At 35.7% G+C, this 15,537-nt stretch overlaps 1 protein-coding gene across 1 annotated transcript in view; it reads right to left on the bottom strand.

The window, feature by feature from the left end:
• The window catches only part of LOC128999692 (cardioacceleratory peptide receptor-like), a 132,425-nt gene that overhangs the window by 2,009 nt on the left and 114,879 nt on the right, over positions 1-15,537 (bottom strand). The window contains exons 5-6 of the mRNA XM_054426319.1: positions 843-1,100; positions 191-286 (exon numbers count right to left, since the gene is read on the bottom strand). Coding sequence (XP_054282294.1) covers positions 191-286; positions 843-1,100 — 354 coding nt within the window. The remainder of the gene's footprint in view (positions 1-190; positions 287-842; positions 1,101-15,537) is intronic.

Here is a 15,537-nt window from a genome sequence, read left to right as displayed (position 1 = left end):
GGAAGCATACCTTCTAGTTTATGTTCAAAGATTAATGAGAATATTGAGAATCAAAACAAAGAATACCGGTATAGCAGTTCATTCCGCATCTAATTCCATCTTACTTTAAAGGAGTTTTGGTAAGATTTAGTTCCACTAAACTATAAATCCAAACATAAGCCTATATCATTTTAGAAAACAATTTTCTCACCTAGAACAATAATAAAAGTCATTTTGACAGTCTTCACTTTCGCTTGTGGAATGATTCCTCGAGAACTTGCTCTCCTCGTGTCATCCAGTGTTGGCTCTGGAAAAATTTGAGTTGTTACTAATTTTATTTATAGTTACCGTAATGATATATTTGTGCCTATAAATTTATATAATGAGTTCCATCAAAACCAATCGCTACTGATATGCATCACCATACCATCTGAATTGTGCATTAAACGGTTTGATTTTTTTAAAATTGAAAGTATAACCATACAACCTGAGACTAAGTTAATTTTGGTTGACAGTTTGAAGGCCAGGGTTTGGTTGTTACATCAACCAAGTCACCACATTAAACAGGTTTGTTATTTTTATGGACCATCAACAATTTCCATGAACTGTCAGGGTATTAAGGGGACCAATCCGTGATTGGTAGTGTAAAGGAAACCGCGCCACAGACTTTGGGCCTAAGGCAGCGATGCCATTGGTTAGGATCATGGTACATTCCACTTGTTTCTATTAGTACAGTTCACCCTTGTATTGTAACGACTCACCCTTGATATGGCCAATGACAGGCCTTTGTGGCCCATGTGGCAAATGTAAAGTAAAGAGCACCAACCTCTTGAAAAAAACATGATAACACTTTAGATACTCACTGTGAGTATACAGTTTACTCTTGGCCCAGATAGTCGTGACGATGAGAGCGTAGCAGATGGATATGATGAAGGCAGGAGCTACAAACACAGCAGTAGCGACCAGAGTCATATACAACTGCCACTGCCAGGGCTCACTGAACTCAATCCAACACTGAGGTCTGCCCTGCACTGGACGTACGTGGTACAACACTCCGATGGGGACAGACAGCACCAGAGCCAGTGTCCAGGCACCCACAACCAGCAATCTGGCCCTCCTCCCTAGAACACAACATATCAGTACCGTATTAGTAAACCTTACCAAGAAGAAGAGTGTAAAAACACAATATGTTGGATTGTTTGTTCTCTCGTGATGTTTGACCTTCCCCCCGTGGGTCTTCCCAGAGTCCTAATAGTTTCCTAGAATCTGATGACTTCATGATAAAGGAATAATTAGGACATTTCATAAAGTGGGATGAACTCAATCTGCAGAAATACTGAGGGTTAAATAAACATGTTATCTTCAATAACTCAGGCAAAAACCAAGGTAAATCTAATAAAACACAATCCATCATGTGGCCAAGGTTCCAGGTAAAAACAACCTCCAAGAAGTCACTCTTTACGATACCAACACCTGCAGGAGTCATCAGCCTCGTTCATTGTCTCCCAATCAGTTCATCGCCAAAATTACGCAGGCTCACTGTTGTAAACAAACCCTTATGTATTCCTCCTGCATTTTAACAGCTGCCTTTGGATGCCCGAAGACCTGGTTTTCATGTGGCCACGTCTGTCTTTTTCAACAATTGATGTTGTTGGCCCGCTTACCTACCCTACTGGGACAACCATCATGACGTTGAATTTATCCCCTCAGTTGTAGCAGATTATTCAGAGCAAGACAACAACGTTTGTTGTGTCCTTCCTTCCCACTAATCTCTCCGATCTGCTTGGCCATTGGTTGAGGTCGATTGACTGTACTTGCATGTGTACTTTAAACATCTCTTAGATGGCTCTTTCTAACCATCAGTTTTCCATAGACCAAGCGTATTTGGGGTACAAGTTTTAACCTCTTAGATTGAGATGGTGGTTTGGATTGTTGAGATTGGTGGTTGTCGAATGGAAATGTTTCTGAACATGATAAACACGGATATAGTTCATCATCAACTTTATAAACTTCCCTATTGTTACAGGTACATCCTATAACCATCTCCGGTACTGTACTTCCTACCTCTGGCCAAAAAGTGTTCAAAAGGGCACACTTGATAATTTGTAGTAATTGCTTGGATACCCAAGCAAAACATACCCCCATTGTCAACATTAGTACCTTTCCATTCAAGGAGGATTACATAATAAAGGAGTTGACTACAACTCATTAAATTAGCAATATATATATTTTAAAATTGTCAAACCAAAGCACTTTGAGTCTAAAACACACATTTACCAAATATTCCAAAAAATGTTAAACTTACAGTTTTAAGACACGTTGTTTGCAAATTCCAGGAACAGACAAGTTTACGACAACTGTGATGAAGTCGGAAGTCACAATTTCATTTCCTCCGATGGATCTCATAAAACCGCTGTTTGGCATTAGTTTACGATTCTTTATTTTATTCCACTTTAAAACGATTTATACTGACACTTAAGTTTTTATTAACATTGGACAAACAAGATGTTTTTGCCCTAAACTTGAAATTCTTTGCACCATATTTTAATTCAGAACAAACATAGCATTCTCTATCTTACACCAACAATTTTCGCAAAATAGTGCTAGATAAAGATATGTATACACCACATAATACATAAATCTTTATCTAGCACTATTTTGCGATTATGTTCTTAGTTTCTAAATGCACAATGTTAAAATGGGCTAAAAATAATGTTATAAAAAGTTCTCATAACTTTAGAATGGGTCAAGATTTTTTTAAACGGATTGCAGCATCGTATTCAGCATAAGAAATTAGTTTAAAACGATGGGTCACAACCCTACCTTTACATTTGAAAAAAAAAAATTTGTATCCAATATGGCGGATCCAAGATGGCGGCCAAAAATGTATACCCAGTCAAAATGAAGTACTTACTATACTCTACAATGATCTGACGTAGTCCGGAGTTGATATCTTAAGAAATGTAGAAAAAAGTAGGTGGGGGAACTCATTTAAAACTCACCCTGTATATTAATGTACATCTCTGGAAATTAGTGATACCTTATTATTGAGAATACCTAACTACTGAAAGTCTTCTAAATTACGCCTACTTATTAATCATTGAGAGGCTACCAAAAATGCAACTGATTTTAGTGTCAAAAGGAGATTGTTGGTCGGCAGTCTATCGTTCCTTGTTTTATTATTCTTAATCTTATTTTAGAACTGATATAAAATGCTAAAAATGAAAAATAAGCTAAAATAAACCACTGACTATCATTAATCATTGAGAGGCTACCAAAAATGCAACTGATTTTAGTGTCAAAAGGAGATTGTTGGTCGGCAGTCTATCATTCCTTGTTTTATTATTCTTAATCTTATTTTAGAACTGATATAAAATGCTAAAAATGAAAAATAAGCTAAAATAAACCACTGACTATCAAACTCACTATGTCTTATTAAAAGAAAATTGAAAAATATGTTTGTTTGTTTTAGAACTTTCAATCGATGCCAGATAATTTAATACTGGAAAAAGGGGCAAATCATTAATTGGACATTTTAGCCTCCACATAAAATACGGAGTAGGCTACATGTTTCAGTGTAACAGTGGCGGATCTAGATCAGTCACAAGTGGGGGTGAACTGGGGTATCTATGGGGTTCAGGGGGGGGTTTACCCCCCTGTAAAAAATTGTGTTAACTAAGTCTCCAAAATGGCAGTTTTATACAATTTCTTAGTCCAAAGTTAGTGTGACAAATTGCTTTACACAATGTGTACGCACTACTGTATTACATGCAGTCAAAAAATATATAAAATATATATGAATTTCCGAGGGGGGGTTGGTCGTTCCCTTCGCCCCCCCCCTCTGTATCAGCCTCTGCAGTGTAACCACTTGGTTTTCATAAATCAGGGGTTTAACACCTTTTTTTAATCTTATCACTAAAGAGGTAACTTCCTAAACTTATTACTTTAAGAGTATAACCCAAAACGCATAATTTGTTCCCAGATACATCAGAGGACATATCAGGACCAGGAGCGGCCTAGAGTCAGAGCCTGACAGATCGAGGCATTTCCCGAAGCTCAGGACAAATGTCTCGACCTCTCCTCATTTGTCAAACTTATCACTAAACATAACTTTGCGCTTTATAAGATGTGGATCTTTTAGTTTGTCACAAACTGTACAGGATGGGTACATAAATATGTGAGCATTCACGCTTCTTTTAGTAAAAGTAAAATTTAACTCTTTAGCCAATAAGGTACATTTTAGGGATTTTTGGGACGAGATACAATGCTCGGTATCAGCAATAGCGAATCCCGAGTGGTTAATTGAGTGTTGAAAAATGTTTATAATATACAGTAAGCACAAAATGTGTAGCCTATTCGTAGATACAACGATTAAATTACCAAGGTTAAATTGAACACGTGATGAAACTAATAAACTAGACATTTCATCCCCATGTTTAAGTTGTCGCCTGGTTTTTTTATCAAATTTGTCTTAGTTTATGTGAGCCACCTACAGATTGCACTGATATAAATTACTGATTTCTGCCGATTACACGATGGTTTTTACCAAGTCAAACTGATTATGAGCTATTATGTCATTATGTCAGTAACAAAACATAAGGTACAAAATAGAGTTTTAGACACTAGAGCAATCTGTGACTGGCTCACACAACTACATTAGTTTGGTTTTTAGTAAAAAAATTGGCGACAGCTGATCCATATAGCTAATAGTTTCATTATGCAAGGAATAAAAATATTGTTGTCTTGTTATCATGTTAAAAGTGTATACAATTTTGTATAGAAATCTACGTAATTAATTGATCTCCCTTAGGATAACATTGGATGTAAAGTACTGAATTGTTAACTCCGAGCACTCTAAACACGCCAGTAATCAAAAATACACAGAAATCTTTGTTTTAAATAGTTATATATGATTTTTTTGTCAACTTCACATAGCCTTATAGTAGTATAGAGGTACTTTACTTCCCTTTCAGCTCACCACAGAGACCAGAACGACAAAGATAAAAGTTTTTTAAGAGTTAACAAAATATTCAAGAACGTTTAATTAGTTTACGGTTTTAATAAAAAACTATTTGTTGAGTTTGCATTCAAAACAACTGTTGAACTTTTTCCACACTTTTTATACACATGTTGTACACACAACTTGCTATATTTACAATCCTGAACTTGCAATAAACGGTGCGAGAGTCGTTGGCACAAGTCAGGGGTACTCACACGATGCACGGCCAATGAGATACAGACCTCCCCTACGTGTAATGTACATCGATGATTAATTCCCAACAACTGTCACCAGAGTTCGCGGTCTGACGCTCAGCGGCGCTTTTGACGTTTTGCAATTTGTCATTTAGCCACCCACATCTGCTGCTGCTTACAAGTAAACTTTCCTCCAGGGAGATTGTCGTTTAGAAATTGAATTAACTGATTTCCGGCTGGGTAGCTGAGGGGTTATAGTGCTCGCCTAATCTAAATGTCGCTTGTTCGATCCTGAGAAAAGTCAGTTGCTTTTTGATGGTTCGAAACTGGACCCAGCTGTTCCTGATCATTGGGCTTTATAGATGATCCTAAACAATTACACAGCTGATCTTAGTCAGTAACAAAGCTACACAGGTCATCACACACCAGTCTACACTCATCCTTCACTCATATTTGGGTTAAAAATACCGTACGCATATAGGTGGCGTCCCCATCTCAGTGGATGGATAATTGATTATTAGGTACCTATAGTTTTACGGTTTCTAACAAAATGCTAGCTCCAATCATTAACCGCAGCACAGCTGATGACGATCTACATTTAATTCTTTTTGTCTATGATATAGCTCACAATAAGTCATTCCATTAAATTGACTTGGTAAAAAAAGGTCGACAGAAATTAGTAATTTAGATCATCACAATCTGTTGGTGGCTCACATCTACTATGACGGAAAGTAAATAAAAAACGTCTTATAACACTTAAAACATATATTTGCCATCGAATTACGATATTTCCAATCGAAATCGATCACCACTTACCATCTTTTTTGTATATTTACCGTCTTGTGAGTAACAGTATAAGCGTAAATATATGTTTTAAGTGTTATAAGACGTTTCTTTTATTTAATTTTGAAATTTAATAACACGTATAATGCTGATCAAGAAGTTATCTGCTATGACAATATTGAAAAAAAACTGGCGACAACTTTAACATGGGTTGACTAGTTTGTATCAATAGTCAAAGCTACAATTGGCTGAAAATATAGGTTTACTAATGCGATGGAAAATGTTCAAATGGAACATGCAAAATGTATCTTAGTTCCTAAAACAGTAGGCCTACAACTTTTATAATACAGATATTCGTAGTCTAACTTATTCACAAAAATTCACCTTCAAAATAATCTAACTTTTGAAAACAAGGTAGGCCTACTCCAGAAAGTTTTGCATTTCATATTTTGTGTTGATTATTTACATAAACCACTCCATTCCTGATTACTTTGAAATAAAGCATATTAAAACCATCGGTAATTTTTTGACGATCAAGAGTATATTTTTCATGTCAAACATTTTATTGACAGTAGACTAATAACAACCATAAAAGGCCAAAATTGAAAATTGAGATCAAGATTAATTTACTTAAAACTTATCATACCATAAAACTCATTACAAATGCAAAATGTCTTATTTATGAGATAAGATGTCAAACGGTTAACACACTGGAATGTTTACGAATTAACTATTAAAACTAACAGAACTATAACAACATTTCTACCTTAAATCAATATTTGTATAAAACAGAAAACTAAAACGTAGGGTCACGTATTTTTCATTTATTTCATGAAAACCAACGATGTAAAAGTGGTTGTATTTTTCCTCACAGTAATAATTTCGACAAGTGCGATATTTATTAAAGATGTAGACGCTATAGTCTAGACTTAGTATTCTCGAAATTGTCTTTTGTATTCAAAGTTTGGAGATCAGCCAATATTTTACACCTGAATTGCATTCAACTTCTAACTCCTTTAGAATAATGTAGCAAACATAAAACTAATATAATGACGTATTATAGATATTGAAGTAGAAGTAGACTTCTCATATATATATATGCTTAGTAAACATTACTTGTAAATAAATAGAGAATATTATTTTAATAAACGCTTTGGAACAGAGTTGAGTTAATTTTAGGATAGTTTATAAACTTGAAGCAATCATACAATGGGGTTGTGCAAGTATAAATTGGAGCTGATATTGCAATAGATAGTTTTATAACATCAACAGTAACCTCAAAAGTACATTAAAACTCATGTAAACCAATAAACCAAACAAACGATGTAATATAAAGATGTAATCCTATAACAGTAAATTTAATCTTGCGAATCAATAGCAAAGATTGAAGTATAACTTACATTAATTTTTACAACGGAACAGTGCAAAAATTGTGCAGTTTAACAGGGTGCAAAATTTTTTCCGAGGAAAAATTAATCCAGTGTAATACATATTTACCTATTCAAAATTATGTTTGTTTTGAACAATTAGGTGAAAAGAACTACCTACTAATTTACAATAAATTTGTTGATTTTGATTTTAGATCCACACTATACAGTTATTTATCTACCTCAATCAGGCCACAGTTGTCAAAAAAGTAGCCTTTTTCAAATACATTTCCATAAACTGTTTAGTCTATTGTTTACAATCTGACTGTGGTAAAACATTAAACTGAAGGAACATTTGTTCAAATTCAATTCAAATTTTAATCGTTTGATGAAAAGTTGGTGAGCCTAATAGGATCTTTGAAAATGGACTCTAGAAATAAACTCGTGAGGGAGAGAAGGCCATTTATTAGTGTAGGGGGTAAAGACAATTCCTTTTTTAATTGTGATTCACAGATGCATTAGTTCATAAGCTTTAAAACTACACCTGAAAAATCGGTTAAGCAGGACGGATTAAAAGGGAAAATTTAACAGAGAAAACCCTTACTGTATTAAGTATATAGATAGATAGAGATGTTTAACCGTGAAAGAAAAAATTAAAACCAACCACTACTGTATTTATTATGTTTTCTTAAAGACATTCAAGTTTCAACATATTTATTCATCAATTTTGACTTGAATTCAAATGTACGAATTAAGTAAACAATTTATGAACAAAAATTGTTTAAACAGTTCTGAAACACCTATATTTTAGTTACCTAACATCAGTCTACTATTATTTGTGACAATAAACAGATAAACATATATATCTGTGTAGCGGCTAGGTCGCCAAAGCTGGCATTGACACAATATTAGCCACGTGTACCGAATATTCGCACAGTTTATGCTCTTGTTTTTCCAATAGATAACCTCTAAAACACTTCCCCTCTCTCTTCCACACATTTATATCATATTCTATCTTCGTTGTATACGCATTTTATACATTATCTGTCACTACATTGAAATAAATTGGTAGATATTAGATTTTTCCATATTTTGGATTTTTATCATATACTGCATATTCATAACACCTGGCAAGTGAGTATGCTTCATATTTTATTTAAGAGCATAATGTACATTATCAAGTTTATATTATTAACGTGAGGTGTGTAACACTAATGGTACGTTCAGACGTGGTACCATATAGTAAAAGGTACTAGCATTACCCTAAGGTGTTTGTGATTTTACTATTCTCATGAAAGTAAAATCTCCCCCACTAATATCAACGTACATGCAATTGTGCACATGTGTAGAAACGTAACCCATAAAGATAAGATGACATAATTTAAAAAAGAATATTTAACATGGACAGTTTTAATGATTCAACCAAAGTTACCCATAAAGTAATAACATCAAGATATCCTATCATAAACGTACACATAATGTGTGTATTAGACTATTCAAACATGTATACGTATAGAATACTATTCTACAGTCTTAATACATGAGACGGTGTTAATTCATTTAAATGTTATATTTCAGTTTATTTAAACTTATTTTCGCTATGTACTAAACGCAAAAGATAAAATCTGTTTGTAATAAATTGAAAAATGAACGTTTACATAAACCACCTATTTTTCATTCAAATTAAAAATATCCAACTAAGTAACTAAGTTTTGGAAACGTAAAAGGCTGGATAATTAAACTTTTAACAGTATCTACAGAACACTTCTTGTTAAGTGGGTTTATAATGGCGTTACGCCTGTAAAAATAACGACTTCCAGACGATTTGTGAAGAGAGTTGTTCGTAAATTTGATGGAAAATGTCAAGACCTTAAGTTCTGTAAAACAGTCATATTTAATTATATCAAATTTATTTCAATTCACACGGAAGCTTATGTAAAAAAAATACCTCACTCAAACCTTGTTTAACTATTCGATCATAAACTTTGGTTTGACTCTGGATCGCGGAGCCTATACTTTGCGATGTTTGGGATGTTTCCCCTCCCTATGGTAGTGTTGGTGGGGGTGGGGGGGGGGTTGGTAGAAGGGGTGTGACGTAGAGGGAGGGAGCCACGTGGACTTTCTGTAAACATCCGATAATCAGTTATCGTGTTTACAATATTCCAACGTAATGTGGGAACCGAGCCAACTGAGCCAACTAAGACAACTAAGCTACTTCCGCGTCCAACACAGAGTTGTCTCGGTTGGGCTTCAGTTGGTGACGTCATGGGGTTGACAATGAACCCAAACGTGGCGAAAATCTTAAATGAATCGGAGCAACATAAGCATTAATATTATATTGTTTTAAAATATTGTATTTCAACCACTCATTTTAAAGGGAGACGTATAAACGAGCTGTTCCAAATTTCAAATCGAAATAGAACATCGTCGAATGAGAGACTCACAGAATGTGCTACTCTCTAAATTTTATTTCTATCTTAGTTTTAGAAAATTTTCCCATTTAAGGAATAAGAATGCCCCCGCAACAGCAAACCTGCAGACTAATCGAATTTCCATTTACCCGGCTGGATTTCTACTAAAGTATTTCAGTGAAATTGTTAGATTAATTTCTTATTGAAATAAAAATAATTTTAATGAGTACTTAGGATCACTGCTACAGGGAAGGAGTGTTTTTATTGAAATGTTGATAGGTTTATTATGAAATTTAAAAAAATTCAAATTTAAGTTAACTACAGCAGTGTATTTATTCACCTTATTCGCCATGAAAATTCAATAGTTTATTTCAAAATGTTTAGTTATTTATACATTTGTTTAGTATAAAGAAGATTATTTATACATTTGTTTAGTATAAAGAAGATTATTTATACATTTGTTTAGTATTTGTTTAGTATAAAGAAATATATAGAGTACGAAATTTTGCATACAATTTTTTCTTTCATTGAAAAAAGTGTAAACTCATCGACTTTTTCTTGGTAAAAATACTATAATATTGTAGTCTTATAGCTTTATCAGAGAGCACAGAATATATATAGCAGATACAACAAATTCATGTGTTTGAATGAATACATGTATTATATTGTGTAATGTTATACCCGCGTGAATTCTCAGTTAAACTGTAGCTGGTTGGTGAGATGTTACAAAAAGAGAAACATCCAATCCAACTATCGACGATTTATTACTAGTAGTACGCTTATTCTGCGCGTAACAGGATGAGTGAACATGAGCGCAATAATGAAAGAGTTTACCCATACCTAGCATACTTACCGGTGTCACTGGTGTACACAATAATGTTATTTGTATGGGCAAATCAACCCATGAGTCGGGGCAAATAATGATGAGTCGGTGACTCAAGTCGGTAGCGTCACGCGAACTTCGGACCCAAGGCAGCGATGTCGTGAGTTCAGATCCTGGTCACTGCCACTAAATTTTATCAGTACAGTTCACCTTTGTACTGTACCGGCTCACCAATTGCTTTGCTCTAAACGATCCACGCACGGGCGAGGTTAAAAGAGGCTGGACCAACCTCTTAAAAAAAACAAATCTCAGTCAACAACAATCCTAACTTCTCGTCCATTAATTAACCAAAGTCATTGGTAATATACGTAACGTATTTCCTGTTTCCCTCTCTTCTCATAGCATTTTATTATTGCAGATACGTTAATCTAACTGTCACAAAGAGTCCCCACACTCTGGACTGTTCACCTTCACTACTTCCTTTACCACTTCCTACGTCGTGGACCTGTTTCCCTCTCTTCTCATAGCATTTTATTATTGCAGATACATTAATCTAACTGTCACAAAGGGTTCCCACACTCCGGACTCCTCGCCTCGACTACTCCCTTCACCACTTCCTACGTCGTGGACCTGTTTCCCTCCCTTCCCATAGCATTTTTAGAATTGCAGATACTGTACATTATTCTAATTATCACAAAGGGTTTCTACACTCCGGAATGCTCGCCTCGACTATTTCCTTCACCACTTATTACGTCATTGACCTGTTTCCCTTCCTTCCTATAGCATTTTAGAATTTCAAATAGATTAATTAAACTTTCACAAAGGGTTCCCACACTCCGGACTGTTCACCTTGATTACATCCTTCACCACTTCCTACGTCGTGGATTTGTTTCCCTCCCTTCCTAGAGCATTTTAGAATTTCAAATAGATTAATTTAACTTTCACAAAGGGTTCCCACACTCCGGACTGCTCACCTTGACTACATCCTTCACCGCTTCCTACGTCGTAGACCTGTTTCCCTCCCTTCCCATAGCATTTTAGAATTGCAGTTACATTAATCTAACTTTCACAAAGGGTTTTTACACTCCAGAATGCTCGCCTCGACTACTTCCATTACCACTTCCTACGTCGTGGACCTGTTTCCCTCCCTTCCTATAGCATTTTAGTATTGCAGGTATATTAATCTAACTGTCAAAAGGGTTTCTACACTCCGGACTGCTCGCCTCGACTACTTCCATTACCACTTCCTACATCGTGGACCTGTTTCCCTCCCTTCCTATAGCATTTTAGTATTGCAGGAATATTAATCTAACTGTCACAAAGGGTTTCTTCTCTCCGGACTGCTCGCCTTGACTACTTCCATCACCGCTTCCTTCGTCGTGGACCTATTTCCCTCCCTTCCGATAGCATTTTAGAATTGCAGTTACACTAATCTAACTTTCACAAAGGGTTTCTACACTCCAGAATGCTCGCCTCGACTACTTCAATTACCACTTCCTACGTCGTGGACCTGTTTTCCTCCCTTCCTATAGCATTTTAGAATTGCAGATACACTAATCTAACTGTCACAAAGGGTTTCTACACTCCAGAATGCTCGCCTCGACTACTTCCATTACCACTTCCTACGTCGTGGACCTGTTTCCCTTCCTTCCTATAGCATTTTAGTATTGCAGTTATATTAATCTAACTGTCACAAAGGGTTTCTACACTCCGGACTGCTCGCCTTGACTACTTCCATCACCGCTTCCTACGTCGTGGACCTGTTTCCCTCCCTTCCAATAGCATTTCATTATGGCAGATACATTAATCTAACTTCCACAAAGGGTTCCCACACTCTGGAATGCTCGCCTTGACTACTTCCTTCACTACTTCCTAAGTGTCGTGAACCTGTTTCCCTCCCTTCCCATAGCATTTTTAGAATTGCAGATACATTATTCTAATTGTCACAAAGGCTTCCCACACTCCGGACTGCTCACATTGACTACTTCCTTCACCACTTCCTACGTCGTGGACCTGTTTCCCTCCATTCCTATAGCATTTTAGTATTGCAGGTATATTAATCTAACTGTCACAAAGGGTTTCTACACTCCGGACTGCTCGCCTTGACTACTTCCATCACCGCTTCCTACGTCATGGACCTGTTTCCCTCCCTTCCCATAGCATTTTAGAATTGCAGTTACACTAATATAACTGCCACAAAGGGTTTCTACACTCCAGAATGCTCGCCTCGACTACTTCTATTACCACTTCCTACGTCGTGGACCTGTTTCCCTCCCTTCCCATAGCATTTTCGAATTGCAGGTATATTAATCTAACTGTCACAAAGTGTTTCTACACTCCGGACTGCTCGCCTTGACTACTTCCATCACCGCTTCCTACGTCATGGACCTGTTTCCCTCCCTTCCCATAAAATTTTAGAATCGCAGTTACACTAATCTAACTGCCACAAAGGGTTTCTACACTTCAGAATGCTCGCCTCGACTACTTCCATTACCACTTCCTACGTCGTGGACCTGTTTCCCTCCCTTATTATAGCATTTTAGTATTGCAGGTATATTAATCTAACTGTCACAAAGGGTTTCTACACTCCGGACTGTTCGCCTTGACTACTTCCATCACCGCTTCCGACGTCGTGGACCTGTTTCCTTCCCTTCCTATTGGAATTTAGAATTGCAGTTATATTAATCTAACTGCCACAAAGGGTTTCTACACTCCGGACTGCTCGCCTTGACTACTTCCTTTACCGCTTCTTACGTCGTGGACCTGTTTCCCTCCCTTCCTATAGCATTTTATTATAGCCGATACATTAATCTAACTGCCACAAAGGGTTCCCACACTCCGGACTGCTCACTTTGACTACTTCCTTCACCACTTCCTACATCGTGGACCTGTTTCTCTCCCTTCCCATAGCATTTTTAGAATTGCAGATACATTATTATAACTGTCATAAAGGCCCCCCACACTCCGCAGCGCTCGCCTTGACTACTTCCTTCACTATTTCCTTCACTACTTCCTACATCGTAGACCTGTTTCCCTATCTTTCCATAGCACAGATGCGTTAATTTAACAGTCATAAAGGGTTTCCGTACTCCTTTCTTTTCACTGCTCACCTTTCCGCTTTCTTTACTACTCTCTACGTCGGGGACCTGTTCCCCCCCCCCTTCGCATAGCATTTTAGTATAAAAATATACCAACATTTTTGAATATTTAATATTCAATGCCAACATTAAATTGAATAATGTAAAAAGCTTCTTTGTTCTAAATACATACATACCTATATACTTTTAATTAAAAGGCGAAATTTTAATACTGAACATAAACGGTATATAACTGCCGACTAATATTGTTAAGTTCAATTTATTATTATGAAAGTTGTGAGATTTAATTAGCTTAAATAACATTATTCTGAAAGCTGTGAAATTATAATGATATATATTCATAGACGCCAAACTGTTTACTCCATGAATGAAAGAGCTTAGAGTAAAAGTCGTTCTCTCTGTCTTAAGTAGACAACAAAATTGTTGGTCGCAAAACGTAAACAAATAAAAAGAAGAAGAAGGTAGCTCCTAATGTTATTCTTATGGGACAAATTTAAAAATGTTTTTTAAGTATTTTATAATTACTACTGAGCGGAATCGTCTAGAATTTTAATGGTGTCTTTACACTGGTGTCATAACTATTTGTGCAAAATTTGAACGCTATAAGTGCAACGGTTTTTGAGTTTTAGGTGCGAACACACACACACACATACTCCAGCGGACAACTTTTCTCCGACTCCGCTATACACGATACATAGATTCGTTCACTTCGTTCACTCATCTATTACATGTTTACGCGTTTCCTCCAACGCTCGTCATATTTTATCCTCAATTTAGATTTCTTTAAGAAATAAGTTTAATTTTAGCTGGGAAAATAACCTTTAAAAAAAATAATTAAGTAACCATTAACACGTCATATTTCACTGTATGTTGTCACAAATTAAACATCTTCCCTTTGTGTAGGTAATACACAATAAATAGATGAAAAATAAGAGGTTAATTTACCTTTATTTCGTCTTGTGATTCTTATACACACTCTAAGAGTGAATCCACCCTTAGAAGAGGTATCATAATCAAAAGACGTAATCAAGGTAAAATAACCTCTTATATATGTTAGGTGATTCGAGAAGACACAAAACTGAAATCATGGATAAGGTGAAGACATCTTTGAGGAATATTTATGTATGGTAACGCTTAAATAAATAAAATAAAAAAGAAAATGAAATAAATGTGTTAAAGCTAGTATATTATTGTTTTTTACTAACTTTTAAATTATTGCAAAGAAAGCTTAACGATATAGTAAAAAAAACTGTTTTTGATGTGGCGCTGTAACAAAATAGAAAAGCGCACTGAAACATTCTCCATAACATAGTAAAAATATTTTACTTTTGTCATTATAGCAAATTTTACCGTAGGCTACATAATACACATTTATCTATTCCTCAGATCTTAAGCTTTGACATTAAGTTTACTTGCAGTATTGAAATAATCATTATAACATACATCCCACGTCACTTGTAACACTTATTTAACCAATGTTTTATTATTTTGATAATTTTCTACTTAGTTTTTAACCATGTTAGAAACAATTGAGGATGAATCTTCGTAATTGAATCAAGTTCTAATCAATCAATTTAAGTTATGTAACAATCGATATGACCAAAAGCAACAATCGATATTCGATATACCGAATGCAGTGCGTGTGCCAAGCCTGTATAGGTTTATGCGCTTGTTTTTCCAATACATATCAACAAAATCACTCTCTCCGATACTCGGCTGTCGATATGCTTTAGCTGATGTTATATCCAAACTTCTTTCCTTTTCCGGAATAACAACTAAATCCTCTGGACAGTTAGGCCTGACTTTTCACTGGCGTTGAAACTTTTGAAATTTATAAACTATCTTAAAATCTGTGATTTAATCAAATAAATGGGGCATGTATA

Source organism: Macrosteles quadrilineatus, unplaced genomic scaffold (genome assembly GCF_028750875.1).
Source record: "Macrosteles quadrilineatus isolate MER2022 unplaced genomic scaffold, UCM_ALF_1.0 Scaffold_8__2_contigs__length_117827958, whole genome shotgun sequence".
NCBI lineage: Eukaryota > Metazoa > Arthropoda > Insecta > Hemiptera > Cicadellidae > Macrosteles > Macrosteles quadrilineatus.
The sequence above is the reverse complement of the archived record's forward strand: the minus strand, read 5'-3'. Positions and strand labels throughout refer to the sequence as shown.